The 20,006-nt window shown below is 30.1% G+C and overlaps 1 protein-coding gene across 2 annotated transcripts; it reads right to left on the reverse strand.

Moving 5' to 3' along the window:
- Positions 1-1,810: 1,810 nt before the first annotated feature.
- Positions 1,811-18,631, reverse strand: LOC107450646 (uncharacterized). 2 transcript variants are annotated; one of them, XM_016066493.3, is made up of 7 exons: positions 18,430-18,631; positions 15,202-15,279; positions 12,266-12,715; positions 9,746-9,991; positions 6,510-6,596; positions 4,092-4,337; positions 1,811-2,419 (listed from the first exon to the last, which is right to left on the reverse strand). In XM_016066493.3, the coding sequence occupies exons 2-7, from the start codon at positions 15,275-15,277 to the stop codon at positions 1,935-1,937; spliced, it is 1,590 nt and encodes a 529-aa protein (XP_015921979.1). In that variant the 5' UTR covers positions 15,278-15,279; positions 18,430-18,631; the 3' UTR covers positions 1,811-1,934. The 2 variants fall into 2 exon arrangements, with proteins under 2 accessions (XP_015921979.1, XP_015921980.1); XM_016066494.3 differs by lacking the exon at positions 15,202-15,279 and having other exon boundaries at positions 18,430-18,572.
- Positions 18,632-20,006: the final 1,375 nt, after the last annotated feature.

Here is a 20,006-nt window from a genome sequence, read left to right on the forward strand (position 1 = left end):
AATAACTAAAACTAAAGGCACAAGATTTAAAAAAAAATTCTTAAGTGGTGTTTTTATAAATGGACCTTGCAAAAAATATTTTTTCCGGTGCACCAGTTTTGATTTATTTTTCGAATAGTCCGTTAAATCCATTTTTTAATCATTCTTTTCATAATTTTACTATGCCTTTTTATCTTATTTGAAATTCATATGCCATTAAAAAAATGCAAATTTTTACCTGGTGTTTGGATTCAATATGCAATCCAGAATCTTGTCTCCTCCCCTTGTAGGAATGCTTTTTGGTAGATTCTATATTTTTTGATGTCTGTGCAGTCCAACCACGGGGTAGCTGTATTGTTCAGAGCTATGTGATATCTAACAATCAAGTATTTTCTTCAAATTCATGTTGCATGTTATTTTTCTTCCTCTTAGAAAGCGAAGTTATGTTAGTATTACTCCTTTTTCGTATTGCCAACTTTAGAATCAAACATATTATCAATTCAAATCAACGAATTAAAGTTTTCGAATATTTTTCTTTTAATTATATTGCAAAGAAATATATTCTAATTATATTTCTCTATTATAGTAAGGTAGTTAAAACCTAAAAAATGCATTAAGCAAGAATAATGGTGCTGTATGAATTCTATTCAATGAACCAAAGAAATCTCATACTCTACATTTGTTTGATTTTCAAAATAGTTTGTTTCCCTCCCACATTATGAAATGTCACTCTGACAAATGAGAAGGGGTTGAAAAAAAGAAAGAAAAAAAAAGGCCTGTCGTTATGATAATATATTCTGTTTGGTGATTCTTTACTCAATGAGACGGAATACTCAACTTCCTTTCACAAATAAAAATTAGTAGTAAGATCATTTTTTCGTATCGATGAATTTCAGAAATCAAATTGATGGTTAAGAGAAAAAGAAATTCGCAGTTCTAAGGAGGGGTTCAAATACTAAAAACTCTACTCAGGTTGCACCACTGCAAATGCAAGCTATGTACGATAAATGCATTTTCAACAAGATCCGAGTACTCTTCGTAAATTTGTATCCCGGTTAAGAGATTAATATTAGCATTAATCCGCTGTTATCTATATACATAATAATAAACGCGGCTGTGTGTGTGTCTGTAATCACAATATATCGCCCCAGAAGCCTCACCCAGGCACGAAACTCGGCACATAATTGTGTTTTGACATGAAGAAGTTTTTTTTTTTTCTTTTTCAAAAATTTGGTTTAGTTTTTTAGTTATCAGCCATTTTGTAAGAAAATCTATGCTTTTTCGTCTTCAAAGAGCCATATTCAAAAAACTATTAAAAAATGCATATACTTTTCTCCACTCTTATAAATGTATGCTAATGCGAACCTTACAATTGATATATTAATTTTCGACAACTTAAACCAATAATATACGAAGGAATTAATAATTTAATTGTAAGGTTCGCATTAGTTTACATTTATCAAAATAGAGAAAAGTTTAACTTTTGTATTAAAAATGTGGCAACATATTCGATACGTAAATAGAACGCTTCGCTTTGATATATTTGTCGCTGTTCATCTGGATATGAAGACAAAATTGCAGGACAGGAACACCTTAATTGTCCACTAATCTTCAGATTTCCTGCTATGTTTTAAAAAACTTTATTTGTGAAAACCTTTAGCGTGGCGGACAGCTGGGCGCCTTAGGCGGCTAGTTTATTAATAAAAATACATTTTTTTAAAATTTCGTTAAAGTTAGCTTTGCTGCGAGAACGCATGTGAAACAGTCGATAAATTATAAAACTAGATTTCAAATTTATTAGCATGTTTCTAATTATTTCAGAGCAATAGACTATAAGCAGAAAATATTTATTGCATATTCTAGAAACACATAACATAGATAAACCTAAAACACAATCTTTTAAATACGAAGATTAAAAAAATGAACAAAAAGCATCTCTATCTTAAGGTCCATTCTCACTGTTCAGGGCTTTTCTTTTTTGATGCAGTATTTGGTGACACAGGGCTGCGACCTCTTTTTAACTGATCACTGTCTTCCGATGGCACCGTATCTTCAGATTCTTCCGCTGAAGATTCATCTATAAACTTCATATCTTCTGAAGTCTCAGTATCTAATTGCATCGGAGATTCAGATTTACTTTCATTAAGCTCAAGTTTCAAATGGTTTTTTACACCATTAGAGATTGACTTTGTTTCAGATTCTTCGTCATCTTGAGTAGGTATTTGTTTCAGATAATCCTTGGCGCCAGTTCTTTCCAAGCGTTCGAAATCTGGCGGTGGTTCGACGAGAGCGGTACATATAATTGTTTTCCCGCTGTGTTTTTCAACTCTTTCAGATTTGCTCATTGTAGGAATATTTTTAAAAGAGATATGTTCAGGTACACGATTCCGGGCCCTTTTCAATATTTCTACGAATTCCAATGTATCAGCAGGATCATTATCTAATTGAAAATGGTACCAATTATTAAAATAGCTTAAGTTATCAAAAACATGTATTCATAAAAACACGTGCTTTCAAATGAACTATGTCCTAGTAAGGAGTATAAATCTTTTATGGATAGTGAAAATTAAAAGCTACGTTTTAGATTTTCTTCATGTGAATATTAATGTGTAAATATATTAGCATGAATCGTCGACTCAAAATTTAAGTAGCGGTTTTGTTAGGAAAGCGTTGTAACTTTTTTCAAGTAGCAAGTTAATTTACTGTGAGATTATACACACTGTCTATCTCTTTCTTATAGCCTCTACTAAAAGTGCTACATATTTAATGAAAACAGTATTTTTCTTTAATTCTTTTATGAATATTTAAAAAACATGTATTTATCAAGTAAAATAAAAAGCAATTTATCCCATCGTTATACGGAAACAATTATTTGCATTTTCTTCTTTTGAGATCGTCTTGGGTATTGAAAATCCCAATTGCATGTTCCAATAAGATTTAAAAATGCGAAATTTTGAGATTTTTTCCCGAAGACATACTGAATAGCGTTTCCCAAAATTATTTTTTCTCTTAATCGCCGAAAATTATGTTTACTAGCATAATTGCACTTGAATTTTGAAATTCAAAATTTAAAATGTTAATCCGAAATTTTAGCAAAAAATTGATTTTAAAAGTAGTTTGGAAAATCTTCTGAAAAAATGTGTTAAAAATGTACTAGCAAGAAGGAAACACTATACAATAAATCCTCTTATATTTTTAAAACTCTTAAATTCTCTTCTGGTCTTTAAAATTTTTTTTAAAAGTATTATCAAAAACACTTTTTTCTATAATGGAGAAGTAACTTTTATAATGAGATGACCTTTTACATTTTTATTTTCGTACTTATAATTTGTGTGGCCAACTGTGGAATAATTCAGGGAAAAAAAAAGGACTTGTGTTCACATTAATTTGGATAACAGTAGCCCGATTTTCCAGCAGTTTGCGAGCTGTATTCAAACCGCAGTCAAGCCGGTTTCCATCGTTTACGTATGCACCACGGTGGGAAACCGGTTAGTAACGATTTGAATGGGGTCAAGAAGAGAGGCTAACACTGTTTAGCTGTTTTCACTTGTAAGTTACGCACTCGTTCTTTTAATCTTTTCTCATCGAATTTATTTGTAGTCATGAACATTGAATTTATAAATTCGGTTATTTATAAGCAAAGAAACGTAAGTTTACGGCTAACTTATTACAGTAAGTAATATTTTGAAAATTTCTTCTACTTTCCCATAAAAAAGATTTAAAAATAAAGTTAATTTTAGATAAAAAGTTACAATTTTAACTGAATTTCTCGCTTAAATAAATTTTTTTAAAAATAAAACTTCAAAAATATTTTAACGCTTAAATTCCCAAAATATTTAAACATTTCAAATCCATAAATATTTTAACATTTCAATTCCATGAATATTCTAACATTTCAATTCCATAACTATTTTAACATTTCAATTCCATAACTATTTTAACATTTCAATTCCATAACTATTTTAATATTTCAATTCCGTAACTATTTTAACATTTCAATTCCATAAATATTTTAACATTTCAATTCCATAAATATTTTAAGTTCAAATATATTTTATAGCGTTTCTAGAAGAAAATGGCCCTATAAAGGGTTAAATAAAATTTGAACTTACAATTTAAGGTCATCGGAAGGGTGGCAATCAATATGTCTAAAAGACCATATTCCTTTAGGGTTGAAGTAGGCACGGAAACTGACATTTTACTTATTTTGGAGCCCTCTGTCTCCTTGTTAGGAAACCAATCATCTTGACTATCATAAGTTCCGGATTCGCACACACTTTCGAATTTATCATCTTCAGATGGATAAATAGAGAGCGCTGCTGCTTTTATTTGCCCAAGATATCTCTTTTCCATAAATCCTAAATAAAAAAGAAAAATTAATGTTATGAAAAATTGAAATGAGACTGTTGATACTACACTAAAAGTGTTTCAAAATTCAGACAGAATAACAAAGAAACTTACCATAATTGATTGAAATTACGGTTAGTAAAAAGCCAAGAGGAATAAGTCAACAACAGTGGTACTAGATAGCTTGTCTGACACAAAGATAGCAAGAATAAAAAGTGAAATTGAGTAAGGTCAATAAGAAAATTCTAAGAGAAAGGAAGAAATGTTATTAGTAATGCTTGGGATCCAGAAAATCATTTTCCAGGAGAGAATAATTCTGAAATCGCTGTTTAATTCAGCGGTATCCAAATGGTCCTCCGCAGAACCTGAAGAAAGGGTTAAAGGGATTCCGCAGATAAACTTTTTTTTAAACAATCCTTATTTTACATTTTTGAAAACTATGTATTTCGATTCAATTAATAATTCATTCTTTACTTATCATTTCAGTTGCATTTACGTAATTTAAAGTAAAATGACAATTTTTGTTTTCAATATATATATATATATAAAATAGAAATACAGAAAGGAAAATGTTAATAAAATAAGCGCGATAATATTTCCCATATCACTTTTCAAATCCAAAATAAAATTAAGCTCGGTAACACGTTGAATGCCACCCTAATTTTACATGGCTTGCCCGTCTGGCCAAAATGATTTTCTCAGTATGTATTGCATTAATTTCTTGATACCATTTTAGTAACGATAATAATATAAAAAATTAAACGCATTAAAAATTTACTCGAATTATGTGTTTCTAATCATCTTGGCTTCGCCGGTCACTGGTGACCCTCGTGGCACTGCGAACAAACTCAGTGCCGGTGACCCTCTTGGCATTCAACGTGTTAATAAAGAAATATGTTACCCTAATAATTATTTTATAAAATTTCTCTTAAATTTTCCTTTAAGCATTAGTCAGACATAAAATCCAATTGAAGTTATTAATGATAAAACTGTGAAAAAATTTCATTCCTCTTATTTTATAACTGGTGTTGAACAGCTGATCCATTTGCTACCGACCGCTGACCAGTCTTGTAATTTTAAACTCAACATAGAAGTTAAAGGGGCAATAGTATCAAGCACTGGACTAATTAGCTTTCGTGGAAGACTGGTCCGAAAGCTAGGATTGGTTTTAGTGCATATCACTTACTCTATTATTTATTTCTCTGTTGTTAATTTGCAGTGTAGCATTGAAATTTTCCACTCTGTTCGGAAAATAGTTTTCTTTTTTAGATTTCCAAAGCAGACCTGAAAATTTCCCAAGTGATGGTAGAAGATTAATTGAAACGTAATTTTAAATAAAATTCACTTTTTACAATTCTTATGGCTTACACTTATTTTTGTTTTTATAATTTGCTCTTATATGTACGGTTGATTTATTAGCATTTAGTGGTAGATAAAATCATAAAATTTATAAATCCAAGAATTAAAAAGAAATTTCAAAGATTCATTATCACTTTTAACTATTCATCATCTACCCTAAAAAAACAAACCTTCCGGAAGTCTTGAGGACCACTTTTGACTTGACTATTACGCTTTTTTTTGACGTTCCGGGTTTGTATTTACTCAAAATACTCAGTCATTCTGAATTTAATTTTTGTGTTATTTTTTTTGCGAAAAATGAACTCTTGAAAAATGAATGAAAATATGAAAAAAAGTACTTTGGGAAACTATCCTATATTGATGTGTAATAACTTGGTCATTGAGATGCGGACTTACTCAATTTAGTTTACACCAGTGGAAATTTTTCTATCCGAATCTTAAGTTGAAAAAAAAACCTCTATAAATACCATGAAGAACATGAAACACGGAATATGGTGAATAAAAATGAAATACTGTGGACAATCCGTAGCTGCTGCCAGCTCAACAAAAGGAGAATTGAAGCTCTTTCTGTACACAGTAATTCAAATGAAAGAGTAGATAAAAATGAGTTTACAAATAAAAACTTATAAACCTATATTTGTGGCTTGACAGTTGACGAAAATAACTTTTTTAAAGAAATATCTTTTGTTTTATTCTGGATATTGTGTCATCATCAAAAGCATTCACAAAAAATTTTGGTAAAGTAGAACATAGTCACTTCGATTACTAAATAAATAATAAAAAAAACTTTTGAAATGACAGATAAAAATTCAGTTAAAACATACCAACTGCTTCAAAAAGCAAATGTTGTACTTCATTTTTGCCAACTTCAATTGAACTGCTTTCACCTTTTTCAATATACTGCTGCTTTTCTAAAAGAAAGTATACTTCTCTTAAAGTCTGAGACGATATATTGAATCATCAGTTGCAAATTAGGAGAAAAATAAATAGGAACTTAAAAAATTTAAATCATAACTTTAAATTCACGGGATTTCTATCAGTTCTATAAGGAATGAAATGTATGGATCACTTAAGTTGTAATTCATGTCCTTTATAATTCATGATCTATAATAATAAAATGAAATGAAAAGTTTGTGTCTCTTTCATTCGCAACTCCAGACCAGTTTGTTTTGAAATTTTGAAAGTAGTTGAAAAGGGTAATTTTAGCCCATCCTAAAAATCGTTCAAACATTTCAATTAGATTGATTAGAGGAGACGTTTGAAAAATGGAATATTTAAATTGCTTCAGAACTAGTCATTGATAAAAATTAAACTGCAGATGATTTTGTTTTTTAATTATTTAAACAGTGGTGTAGTTGAGGTTTGTTACCTTATAGATTTAGTATATCAAAAAAAAAAAAGATTTAACCGTACATTTTCAAATATTTAATTATTTTTTACACGTTATGTCTGATAATCTCAATGATCAATTTGAATACGGTAGCAATGGTGGACCAAAGATTGTATAAAGGTTATACTCTTCGCGAAGCGTATAAGTTCTTTGGGTGGACTTTGTTTCCAGATTAGTATCGCGTAAGTTGTCAAAAACAGCCGTTTCTTTTGTTTATAGATTTGCTTTTGAAACATGTTTATAAGAAACGAAATAATTTAAAAACAGTGGTAGTGGAATAAAAAAACTAAGTTTTGTTCTGAGAAATAAAATTAACGGAGAAGTAATATTAAATCGTTTAGCAAAAGCGTGAGAATTTGACTGCATACTATTATTGACACTAACATGATCTTGCAAATAAGTATTAATTGAAATAAAAAATAAGCTTTTGCTCGAAAAAACAAAAAATATAGGAAAAGGTACTTATTATTTCAGCGGGACTGTAAAAAAATACCTTACCATTATTGAAGTCAATGATAATTAATTAGTTTTGTTAATATGATCTAATTGAAATAGTTAAATAAGCTATGTACTGAATAACTTAATTACTGAGAAAAAGTAATTTGTTTAAAGGGACAGTTAAAACTCGCCATTCTATTATTGACCCAATGATGCTGAATAAGTTTTGGTAAAAGGTGCTAATTGAAATAAAAAAAAGCTATGTAGTAAATAGCAAAAAAAATTCGCTTAGGAGAAACGTTAAAAATTGTCTAACTATTGCCACCAATGATAATTAATTTTGGTAATAGTTAACAATTGGTATTATGTTAAACGGTGCAGATACAAAATAAACTAATATAAGTACAAAGTATTAAATTAGTACAATTGGTATTTATTAAAACTTCAGTTTTAATATAGATACAATGTAACGATGCATTTTACAGCTCCCAGAAAGAAAAAATTTCTTGATTTGACTATCAAGTTGGCTTCGAGCATCAAAATCATGCCAAATGATACTGAATACTATTACTGATTATTTTGAGGGGATAAACTATTAAAAATGTGTTTTGCTTAAAGTAAAGCTAATGGAAAGGGCATCAAACAATTATAAATTGAAAAAAATGTGAAATAATTTTATTTTAAGTTTTCTTGGTATATGTCTTTCGACACCCGGTGACTGAGCGGTAGCGCTGTAGTGCCACAGGTCCCTGGTTCGATCCTCGGGCCGGGCAACGTCGACTCAGCCTTTCATCCCTTCAGTGGGTCGATAAATGAGTACCAAGCATGTTTGGGAACTAAACACTGGGGGTTTCGCGTTCGGCTAACCACCTGACCGGAACATCTGCTCCTGCACTCCAGAGGCCAAGGTCAAGAAAACTGAGATGGGCACAGTAGGCCTTGTCTCTCTATGAGCTGTCGCGCCACTGAGTTTAGTTTAGTTTAGGTATGTCTTTCAGTTTTGTGCATAATTTCGCAGTATTGTTAAATAGCGATTCATAGATTTACTTTTTTTTCCATCCCGCACTTAAAAAGGTTGTTCTATATATCTATAAAAATAAAAATAAAAAAAATATTGCACGTCTTTTATACGATTGTTCTAAAAATCGTTCGAAAATTTCAACTAAATTGTTCTTAAGAGAAGCTCGAAAAATAGAATTTTCAGTGACTTAGAACTCGTTCCTCGTATAAAATAAACTGCAGACGAATTTTTTAAAGATCTTACTAGCTTACAACTATCATTATTAAAAGAGGAGTCTTTAGTACGTTTTTCAAAATATTTAATTTATTCTCATTCGTTAAGTCAGATAAGCACAATGAACAACGTGTACAGGGTAGCATAAGTGGACTACGTTAGCAAATTAGTATTCCTAAAGTTACCTGAAACTATGTGTTTATATTGTGTAAAGTAAAACGGGTCTTGACAACATTTTCGGGAATGGGTTTCTATGTAATTTTAATCCTCATGTGCATGAACTCGTCTCGAAGTTTTTCGGCAACAATTATATTACACCTTATTACATAAACGTTTTTGAACTTGCCCATTTAGACAAAAAATACCCTAAAACTTTCATTTAAAAAAAAAGAAAAAAAATATAGCTTGAAGAGAGAAACTGATTGCAGATTTGAAATCAACGATACGAAAGTATCCAAGATCTGCTAGAAAGGAATTTTTTCCCCCAGTGTTATTAAGAAAAGTTTTCCGTTATACATCTCTATCAGTGCCTAGAACTTAAAGCAAAGGCATTATACAGTATAAAATATTAGTCTGGTGATGCATGCACAAGAAACTTAATTCTTGGTTATTTTCACCGTTTCAAGAACTATGTATTTTCTCTAAATTGCATAAAATTAAAGCTAACCGATGGTGCATCATGAATTGCTGGCCACTGTGAATGTTGGAACAGCATTGATAAGACACACACAGTTCAACCGTGAAAGATAATGTATTAAAAAAAACCCCTTTTATTAAAAGAATGGTAAAATTTCTGTTGAGGAAGTAGGTTGATTGATCCAGAAAAATGACTATTAGATATTTACACATTTTATTCAATAATGTATTCTACTGTAGCAGTAGTGCTTAGCATTAAAACACATAAGATATTAGTCACTATAATTTATGAATTTATGATAAAGATGAATTTTGTTTTGATTGGATATTTTTGATGAATATATTCGCAGGAAATGACTTACTCTTTCTCCAAATTATCTTCACTATCTTCTTGATGACTTTCTTAACGCCGAAGTGTTCAATCTGCCCTTTAAAATATGCGGATTCGAAGTTTTTTCCTTTCTTGTATTCTTTCCAGGATGGTCTCTTAGGTTTGTGCCTTGGGGATCTTCTAGGAGTTTGGTGAGGAGGTTTAATTTCAGATTCTTCCATTTCTACCTCAGAATCCGAAGAGGTTTCGGATTCAGGAACTAACATTTCTTTTGATTCTGATACAAAAAAAGGATGAATGGCATTTAATTTATAATTAGGAGTGAAAATTAAGTTCTGTAAAAGAAAAATTGAAAAATTATAAATACAGAAAATTGGTATTTAGTTGTAGCCAATTACTGGTTTAGGGGTGTCTGTACTGGACCAGTTGTTGTGGGTTCGAATCCCAGCGTAAGCATGGATGTAACTTTCTCTCTCTCTATGTGTGTGTTCTATGTCCTTTTTTCTGTGTGATTGTGTGAGTCTAACCAGCCCTATAAACGGATTTGTGATTGTATAAAGGGTGGGACGCTACTCCACCGCCATGGCTTTGCCAAATGTGCCTACTGGGTAAAGATAAGAGAGTAGCAATTCGGGCATTTCTGAGGCCAATGGGAAATCGACCCAAGTACCTGCCATTAAAAAAAATTAGAGTTGTAGATTTTAATTTAAATAGTTTTTTTTAATCTGATAGCATTCTACTTAAGTGCCAGACTATAACATAAATTAGCAGCACTAATTAATTTGTACTAGAACTAAATAGTTTTTTAAGTTGTTTTTTTTAAAACTACTGCAAGAGCCTTCGTTTGTTCATTTTATCACCGGAGGTAATCTAGAAAAAAAGTTCCATTTGAAAGAAATACGATTCGGATTGAGAAAAATTTATTAAGCAACGAATTACAGTTGATCGAAACGTAAATTTTAAGAAATTTAGGCTATTTGGATTAATTTGTATAGAATTTACACTGGATAAATCATTGCTAAAACTGACGCAAACATGAAAGTAAAAAGCGGAATGTAATCAGAACTTTACATTGAGTAAAAGTTAGAACTAACATTAAATTTAAACTTACTATCTCAAATCTTAAATCAACGTAATAACTTAACTGTAACTGCCTTGCCCCATCTAACAAAGGGAAAGTCAAAGTCTTTGATAACAAACTGATAAAAATAATTTTATTTCAGTTTCTAAATTTTACTTTCTCTTTACTTTTTCTCCAAATTTTGCTTACCCATAGTTGATTTTTTCCCTTAATGATTAAATATGTTCACCGAATTTGACTTTTATTTATCCTAGAAGAGAGTTTCTTATCGCTACTTTCCTAACACCCTTTTCAGAGTCCAAATTTCTGCATTCAACCTTTAAATAAGAGGACACTTTAACCGTCTTGTACTAATATAGATTCATTTTTCTTCAAACACGCACCACAGAGTTAATTCGGCACTCTATTTTCTATCTGCGCAACTCCACCAATCACATTCACCTTTCTTCCTTAGCTATCTTTGCAGGCATTTTCAACAATAGAGCTCTGTACGTTAGATTGAAAATTTATGGAATTCTATAATTTACATAATACCAATCTTTTTTCTATTGTTTGAATTATAGATCTTCCAAATTGCGAAGGTTTTAAACTAGTAGATGGCACAGTCTATTTTTTTATGAAAATATCTCAAAACAAAAATATAAGAGCTGACGAATAAAAAATGGACATGGATAAAAGCGTCAGAAATCTCGTGGTGATAGAAAGGCCACCAATCAGGTTATAAATTAAGATAATTGCACTACTGATTAGCGTGTTGTAACTTGGGCATTTAAAATGAATGTAAAGTCATGCTGGAATGGATGCTTTCAGAATGGCGCTACATACAGCCTGGCCATTTTAAGTGGCTGATGGTGAGCATAAAGTGAATATTTGAATTATTCCTGTCGATAGTAAACATAATTTAGGATAAACTATTAACAGATAGTGTTGAAGTTTCTGCGTTTGGTGTTCATTCTTATAGATTTTCCAAACACCCAGGTGAAGCAAACAATGATCTTCAATGAATCCATTGCTGTTGATGAGGAAATCATTAGTGGTTACAAAATTGATAAGTGACTATGTTTTGTTAGCTGTAAGAAAGGTCTCTAAGGAACAGTGCAATCACTATCTATCACTACAAACCTTACTACTTCGCATTATTTTTATCTGGATGAATGCTACAATATAACTTTAAACTCCCTTTAAATGCTTTCATGCGAATTAGTTACAGGAAGTGTGCAACACACTGTAGTTACTTAAGTTACTTTATAGTGTTACTTTATAGTGTAACTTAAGATCCCACTTAAGTTACTTTAAAGTGTTGATGTTTTTGACATCGAATTTCTAACGTTATTACATTTGTTTACTTTTCAACCTGGTAACCTTTGACTTTATTCGGAATCATTTTATATACTTATTTATTCTTATACTTTAATACTTTTTTTTACTTATATACTTTTTTATTTATATACTTATTTAAATAAAACATACTTGTTGTATCCCAATAGTCGTCTTTATCTAATCTATCGCAGAAACTTGAAATTTCTTCTTCTGTAAATTTCAAATGTGCAACTTCTTTTGAGGCTTCTGTCTCGTATTCAGTAGGTATGTTACTCAAACTTCGTTCGCTTCTTTTCTTATTTATTGTCATGATCCAACTCTTTCGCTGATCATCCGTGAAGCGTTTTTTTCCAAGATGAAACATGAGAATCTTTTCAAAAGGTTCTCTAGCTTCTTGAAGTTTTTTTACTTCATATACTACTGGATCATCTTCCACGCTTCTCTCAAATATTTCATCAGAAGTTAGCTCACAAACTGGACTTTTTCTTATAACTTCTTTTGAGGGAGGAGATTTATCTGCTTTCAAACATATTTCACTCTTAGAAGAATCTTCTAAAGTAGATGGTCCAGGTTGAGAATCCTCTTGATCCCTTGGCGGATCTGAAATAAAAAACTTGTTTTGAAGGATTTTACCAACACTTTTAAAAACATGAGATAGTTAACACTGATTAAAATATTATTTACGTTTGAAGTCGTATATAAGCACACCAAATAAGAATGATTAGGTATAATTTTAGACTGTTCTAATGGAGTTGCAAACTAAGCCTGATAGAAATTTTTTTTTTTTTTTGAAATAAAATAGAATTGAATGGTTTAACGATACTAAAACTGGAGTCTTAAACCCTACGAATAAAGACTCAAGGTCTATAAAAAGATTTAAGAGAAATTTAAAAAGAAAAACTTATTTTTATTTGGTAATTCTATGTATTTTAAATTTTTTTTATCTTTCATTCTATCTGATTTGGGTAAGGATAAAAAAAAGTTAATTCTTTTTTATGGTTTTCCTAATTGGAATCAAGACTTAATCAACACAGAACTTTAAAAACAACTGAATAACAGTTAAATCAAATAAAAATAAGTAATATGAGCTGGATTTTAAGCAGTGATAGAGGATTAACTTTAAATAAGTCAAAAGATTTAGGTCTGCAACCTGGGCAACACGATGTTTAACTACACAAAATATTTTATTTAACTATATCAGAAACGTAATCGATATAACATTAGTTACATGATTCGCAGATGATGAATGAATTTCCGTCATTTTCATGGGACGAAACCTTTCAATTCTCTGCTTTACTAAAAATTAAACTGGAACTAACTTGATACTAAAAATTAAACTGGAATCATAGCATTTAATTTTTTAACTACTATTAGTATAATTCCGTTTTTCCATATTGCCATTCTGTATTATGGCAAGAGAATATTTATCGGAAAATAGGATGCTTTAATATCTCTTCGTGCTATTGTTTCTAGGTTGATTCTTAATTTTTTTAATGGTTGTGAACAGGTGCCAAAGTGAGCTAGTAAGTGAGAAAACTTTTCCAGAAGTAAAAGAAGTTTTTAAAACTTTTTGAAGCCAGTTAAGAAAGTCAGGGTACGAGAAATACATTTTTTTCTATTGAATCATTCAACTACAGGATGTAATGTTTTTTTAAACTGCAGTATCCGACAAAAAAGTTCTTTTCCAATGAGGTTAAACGTGATTTTGGCATAGTTAAAAAGATAATTCATTTTATTTTTATATTTTTAATTTATACAAAATTTTTTTCTGGAGAAATACTACTTAAAAATGTAACAAATTAAAAAATTGTACAAAATTCGTGCTTTTTTTACACTCACAAGAACTAATTTAAAGAAAATATGAAAAGGAAATTTACAGTGCGCGAAATGAAAAACGAGTCATCCTGAATACTCATTCTTAATCGTTCGTAGGGGTGACCTCAAATATGCTAATTAATTAGTGCAGACGACATTTTATGTGGCGAAATCAAACACAAAAACGTACTTTCTCTGAATAAATATACCTGATTTTTTTTAACGGATTTAGGTTTGTGACCAACAAAGTATTGGGGGTAGCCGTAATCTGGGAAATATAGTCATCTTAGTCTGAACATGAGAGTGATCCAAAGTTTGGATCCCTTACTGTTAATTTTACTTTTTGCGCATTTTGCCATATCTCGAGAACTTTTAAGTGAATTGAAAAATTTTTGCACACATTTATGTAATTCGTTTTTCCAAATATAATTCTATGAAAAAATTAAATTTTAGAATATATTTAATATTTTATTTAATAATAGCCGAAAAAATTTTTAACTGTAACGTATACCATTTTTTACATAATTTCAAATTACGGAATTTTACATGGCAAAATGCAAAATTGGAGCGAAATTGGTTGAATAGTCCTTAGATATATGACTTCGTTAGAATTCCAATTTTCAGGAGCTATTTAACCGATTTTGCTCAAATTTAATATTTTGCCATGTAAAATTACTTAATTTAAAATTATATAAAAAATTGTATACCTTACAGTACAATTTTTTTCTTCTATTATTAAATAAAATAATGAAAAATGATAGAAAATAATAAATATATTCTAAAATTTAATTTTTTCATAGAACTATCTTTGGATAAATGAGTTCTATAAGAGTGTACAATTTTTTTTAAAACTCTCTCAAAAAGTTCTAGAGACAAAGCGAAATACGCAAAAAGTAAAATTAACATTTAGGGGTCCAAACTTTGAAACGCTCTCCTGATTAAACTATGCCGCAGTACTTCAGTGGCGCCATCTATGGCCAGGAATTCGACTTCTGCCACGACATTCACACAACACAACCACAACCCGTTTATAGGGCGGGTCACATTCACACACAAAGGAGAAAGGACATAGAACACACAGAGAGAGAAAGAAGCATCCATGCCTTGTGCGGGATTCGAACCCAGGACCTTTCTGATGTAAGGACACGTTCCCTGCCCCCTACCATTAAAAATGAGTCTTAGAATGTGAAGATTTGATTATTTGAACAAATGTTATTTAGGGTGGTCCTTTTTTGGTGAACTGTACATTAAAATAGGGAATTTTACTCTACTTTTAGAAGAGTCTTCATTGGATGATCCCTTTTGAATATCATCCTTATTTTTTGTTGATTTTCCTTTAGGTGGCATGCCTGAAATGCAGAAGAAAAAAAAGTAATAAAATTAAGATTGATGAAAATATGAAACTTAGATATAAAATATTCAAAATTAACAAAATTTTATTTTGACTTCAAAGTAGTAATTAAAGATGGCAGTTAAAGAATAAATTAGATAAACTAGGAATTGATTGACTAAATTACACGACAAGAGTGACATTTCCTCGTTCCTTTGTTGAATTTTTTGATTGCAATTTTGCATATTTTAATATTGATTTTTAGAAATTTCAAAACCTTGATTTAATTGTTTACTTAACGTGAAGCAAAAATGAAACTCTTAGGTTTCTCTTTAGGTTTTATGCAGTTCATTATTATTTGACTTTAAGTCAGTTCTTAGAAAGTATAAAAAAAATATTTTTCTCCAACAAATGCTTTTAATAGAAATGGGAATAAGTTTGAATAATAATTAAGCGTAAAAAACTGAAATTTTAAGAGGAAAATTTATCCCACTTTTCCCGCTTAAAGAAATCTGTTTCAAATTATCAATTAAAGGAAAATCTTATATTTTCTACATTGTTTTAGTGTCAATGGTAAGTGTCAAACATTTTTTTAATTTAGTCATGAAGATTATCAGTTTAGTAATTGTATGAACAATTTTCAAAAATCATTCATGCTAAGCATCTGTCAATCCTAAATAAAATCATCTTCAGTTTAGTATAGTTAAGAAAAAATGATTTTACTTTCAATAAGTATTAGCACCACACATTTGAAAAACTTTTAAAAATGCATTAAAATTGTGATAGTTATATGTAACAGCATCGATAAAACTATTTTAAAATTCAACTTATTTAATTACGTTAAAGTTCATGTTGTACAAAAATATTTGAGTAAAAAAAGAAAGTTTGTGAAATAGGTTAATGAATAAACTGAAATATTTATCTTTAAACAGTATTTCCAAATACATACATGATTCCTTTATTTGAAATTTGAATATCCGTTTTGAAATTGCTTCTTTCAATAAACCGTAAAAACATTCCTCTCCGTATTAGTTTTAATTATTGAAAAATATTAAATAAAAGTGAAAAAATATGAAATATAATTTTGAAAAAATATAAACGGAAGATCATAATAAGTATTTTATACTTCAATCAGTATAAGGCAGAAATCAGATATATCATATTAAAATGTTTTATAACCCAATTTTTCAGTCAGGAGAATGGTCGAAATGTTTGGATCACTTAATTCTAAATTTACTTTTTGCGTACTTCTCCAATATTTTAGGAAATAAAAAAAATGTACGCAATTATAAAATTAGTTTTTTCAAAAGGTGTAAAATTTATTTTCAATATTCCGCTTAAAAATAAATTTTTAATAATTATTTATTTTGTGTTTTTTCTAATAAGATAATTAATATTGAATTAATATTTCATTATACAGAATCAGATACAAAACTTGCTTTTTCTAAACATTTTTTTATCCTTAAGGATTTGAATTGTTGACAATCAAAATATAAGAGGTTGCAATCTGGATAATACAATCCCACAATGGTTTATTCCGGAGAGTATTTAAAATATCTAGGGTCTTGTACGTAATTTCCTTTCTTACGTATTTCTGAAACTGTTTGAAAGAATGAAAATTTTGCACCATCTATATATATAGTGAAGCTGTTTTACCAAAGAATAAATCTATGCTCTAGGCAAAAAACATTCTCATTTTTCCTGTAGCAAACAGAATTTTTCTATGTACAAAAATAATTTTTTCTAGTAGGAAACGGAATTTTTTCTAGTAGGAAACGGAATTTTTTCTAGTAGGAAACGGAATTTTTTCTGTAAGAAATAGATTTTTTTGTTGTAGGAAATAGATTTTTTTCTATAGGAAATAGAATTTTCTCTCTACGAAATTGAATTTTTTATACAAAATGGAATTTTTAGAAGATTTTGATGTGCTTTCATGCCTTTTAAGACTATTCAGATTTCAAATAACATCCGAAACTTAAATATAACTAACAAAAAGAATCTCGAGAAAAAAAAATCAAACTTTTTTTTTCGAAATATTACAGTTCAGAAACTGTTTGACAGATTACTTTCAAATTTTAAATTTTTTCTTAAAATTATAAAATTTATGTAGTATATTCCAAATAAAAACTTTCTCGATCTATATCATATTAAATAACAAAAAGAAATTACAAATATTTTAGCATAAATTCAGAGTTTCAAGGATGTGAAAAAATAAGTACATTGCATTATGTTTTAACTTTTGCCCACTCTCATGAATAAACTATTTCGTCAATATTTGCCATAATTTGGGCATCTATCGCACTTTAAGGACAAAAAATTCCCATTCGTTGAAAAAAAATTTACTCAGTAAAAGTACGTTTCTGTATCTGATTTCCTAACTAAAAATATTGTGAGATCAAAAATTACAATTTCGGACTAAAAAGATTCTTTCTATGAGAAAATCGGATGAAATCAAAAGTTATACGGATGATTTTTTATTTCACATAGCACAAACTGTTTAAACATGAAAAAATAAAAGCAGATTTTATAATTATTTTATCGTTTTTTCCTTTTTACTACAAAAACAAATAAATAAAATACCATAACATATTTTAACGTACATTCTATAACATATTCACTTGTGTATGCTAAAGAATCCTTTTTTTAAATTTTTTTATTAGAAAGAAACTCTTAAGTATTTCATTAATTTCAGTTTATTTGGATTCACTTTGTTCACTAACTTTCAACACTGCATGACTCTGTGATAAACATTACTAGTTTTGTTCATAACATTTATTCTAAAATATGAGCTAATTATGTTAAAAGAAAATTCAGACATTTAATGATCTAAAAATATGCAAAATTAAAAGATCAAAGCTGTAATATTTATTCTAGAAACGTACATTTAGATATGCATTTTAAATTTTAATATAATAAATAATATTTATAATAAAATTTTTATAAAAATTAATTCTATCTTTAAAGATAATACAAAATGTAATAATTTAAATGAGTTTCAGCTTTTAAATAGCATAAAAAGCATGCCGAAACATGAACAAAAACACGAAACATTCAAATGTTAATGTTGTTTATCAATTATATATAGTAAACTTGTCTTTTAAATAAATCGATACAAAATTATGAAAAGCAATTTAGAAAAGCACGAAATTGTTTTAATATTTTTACTTACTCAGTTAAATGTTTGAGTAACTGATTTAAAGCACATCAGTAGGCTAATCTCCAAAATTGACAGTCAAGTTAAACTAGAGATTTGATTTAACTAAAAGGATGTATTTACTCGAGACTAATTAGAATTACGATTGCTTATTTCTGTCCAATGCTAGGTACTATGAGATAAGATTAATTCATTTATTTGTTCACATATGCGTGCACGTGTGTAGTTTCAATTCAATGAGCGGCCTATATATCCTTTTCATCGTTCGTGGTTCGTAGTTCATTTACGTCGAACTAGAGCTGTACAATGGGCTATTGGTGACGGTCTGGGAAACATCCCTGAGGATGATCAGAAGACATGCCATTAAATTTTGATCTTCTGCAGAGGGGATGGCACCCCCGCTTCGGTAGCCCGATGACCAGCATGCGAAGTCGAGCACTTTACGGTAGAACAGTTTAACGAGGACCAATACCGCACACCCTCGGTCCCTACGCAGACTAATCCAAGTGGTCACCCACCCACACACTTGCCGCAGCCAGTGATGCTTGACTTCGGTAAATCCTTTCCAAGATGATAGAACTAGTTAGAGAAAGGCAATAAAAAGATACATCCTGTAATAAAGAGGGATTCACATCTGCTACTTCCACACTTCTGAGTGTTAGGCGTAAAATAGTCACCCCTCGGTCACAAAGCCCTCCTAAGCATGAGATAAGATAGTCAAATACCAGAGAGGTCGAGTGAATAAGGTTTCGGATTTCAGAAAATGTAACAGGTTCGTGTTCCGAAGTCACTAAAGAACTTATCGCATACCAGTGCTTTAAATGTAGGACAAACATACGTTAAATGTTTTGAAGCTTAAAGGTTGGGGTTTTGAAATTCTCCTAAAACTACATAAAATTTTACTTTTTTGGGGGGTAATTCTTTTGTAATTTGTATTATTTATTCTTAAATTTGACAATGTCTTCAAAGTTGTACGAACTCATGAATCTGCAGATGAATAAATTAATGAATACAGAATAAATTACTAAAATAAAATGACAAAGAGTTTCCGATTTGAAAAGTGCACATGTTTCAACCGTCAATATTTCTATGCAGAAGAATTCTTCAGCGCTTCGAAGAGCAAAGTATACAATGCAAGCAGGATTAAGCTAAGATCAATTTCATCATGGAGATCGTAATATGTTGGATGGCTGTATGGACACCTGGGACAAATATATGAAACTAGAAAAGAGAAGATTAAACGTCTATGCCCTGAAAGTCTCAGGAAAACAGAAAGTAGGCATCGAATATAGCTTTTCTCTAAAGAACTGTTTGTATGTATGAAGTATCTCTGAAATTGCTACTATATATTACATTAAGGAGGCCAGGATAGCCTGGCTGGTAGGGTGATGGACCTATGTCCGAGATGTCGTGAGTTCGATCCTAGCCGGTCGAGGACCACCCTAGCACAAAATCGTGACAGGTATACATTAAATCTGTCAGGTTCACTAAGTCCTCCAAGTTCCCAAAAGCAAAGCAATACTCTGGGGGTACTGGATCAGAGATTTATCACGCTCTGGTACATGCCTAAATTACAATCTGCTGATGGATGG

The sequence above is a fragment of the Parasteatoda tepidariorum genome, chromosome 7 (genome assembly GCF_043381705.1).
Source record: "Parasteatoda tepidariorum isolate YZ-2023 chromosome 7, CAS_Ptep_4.0, whole genome shotgun sequence".
NCBI classification, from domain to species: Eukaryota; Metazoa; Arthropoda; class Arachnida; order Araneae; family Theridiidae; genus Parasteatoda; species Parasteatoda tepidariorum.

Excerpts from the sequence above, each read along its gene's own strand:
- LOC107450646 (XM_016066493.3), bottom strand. The coding sequence starts at position 15,277 with ATGCCACCTAAAGGAAAATCAACAAAAAATAAGGATGATATTCAAAAG. Across the intron at positions 6,597-9,745 it reads GAAGATAATTTGGAGAAAGA|AAAAGCAGCAGTATATTGAA; the intron begins GTAAGTCATTTC and ends ACTTTCTTTTAG. Across the intron at positions 4,338-6,509 it reads TTTGCTTTTTGAAGCAGTTG|GATTTATGGAAAAGAGATAT; the intron begins GTATGTTTTAAC and ends TTTTTTATTTAG.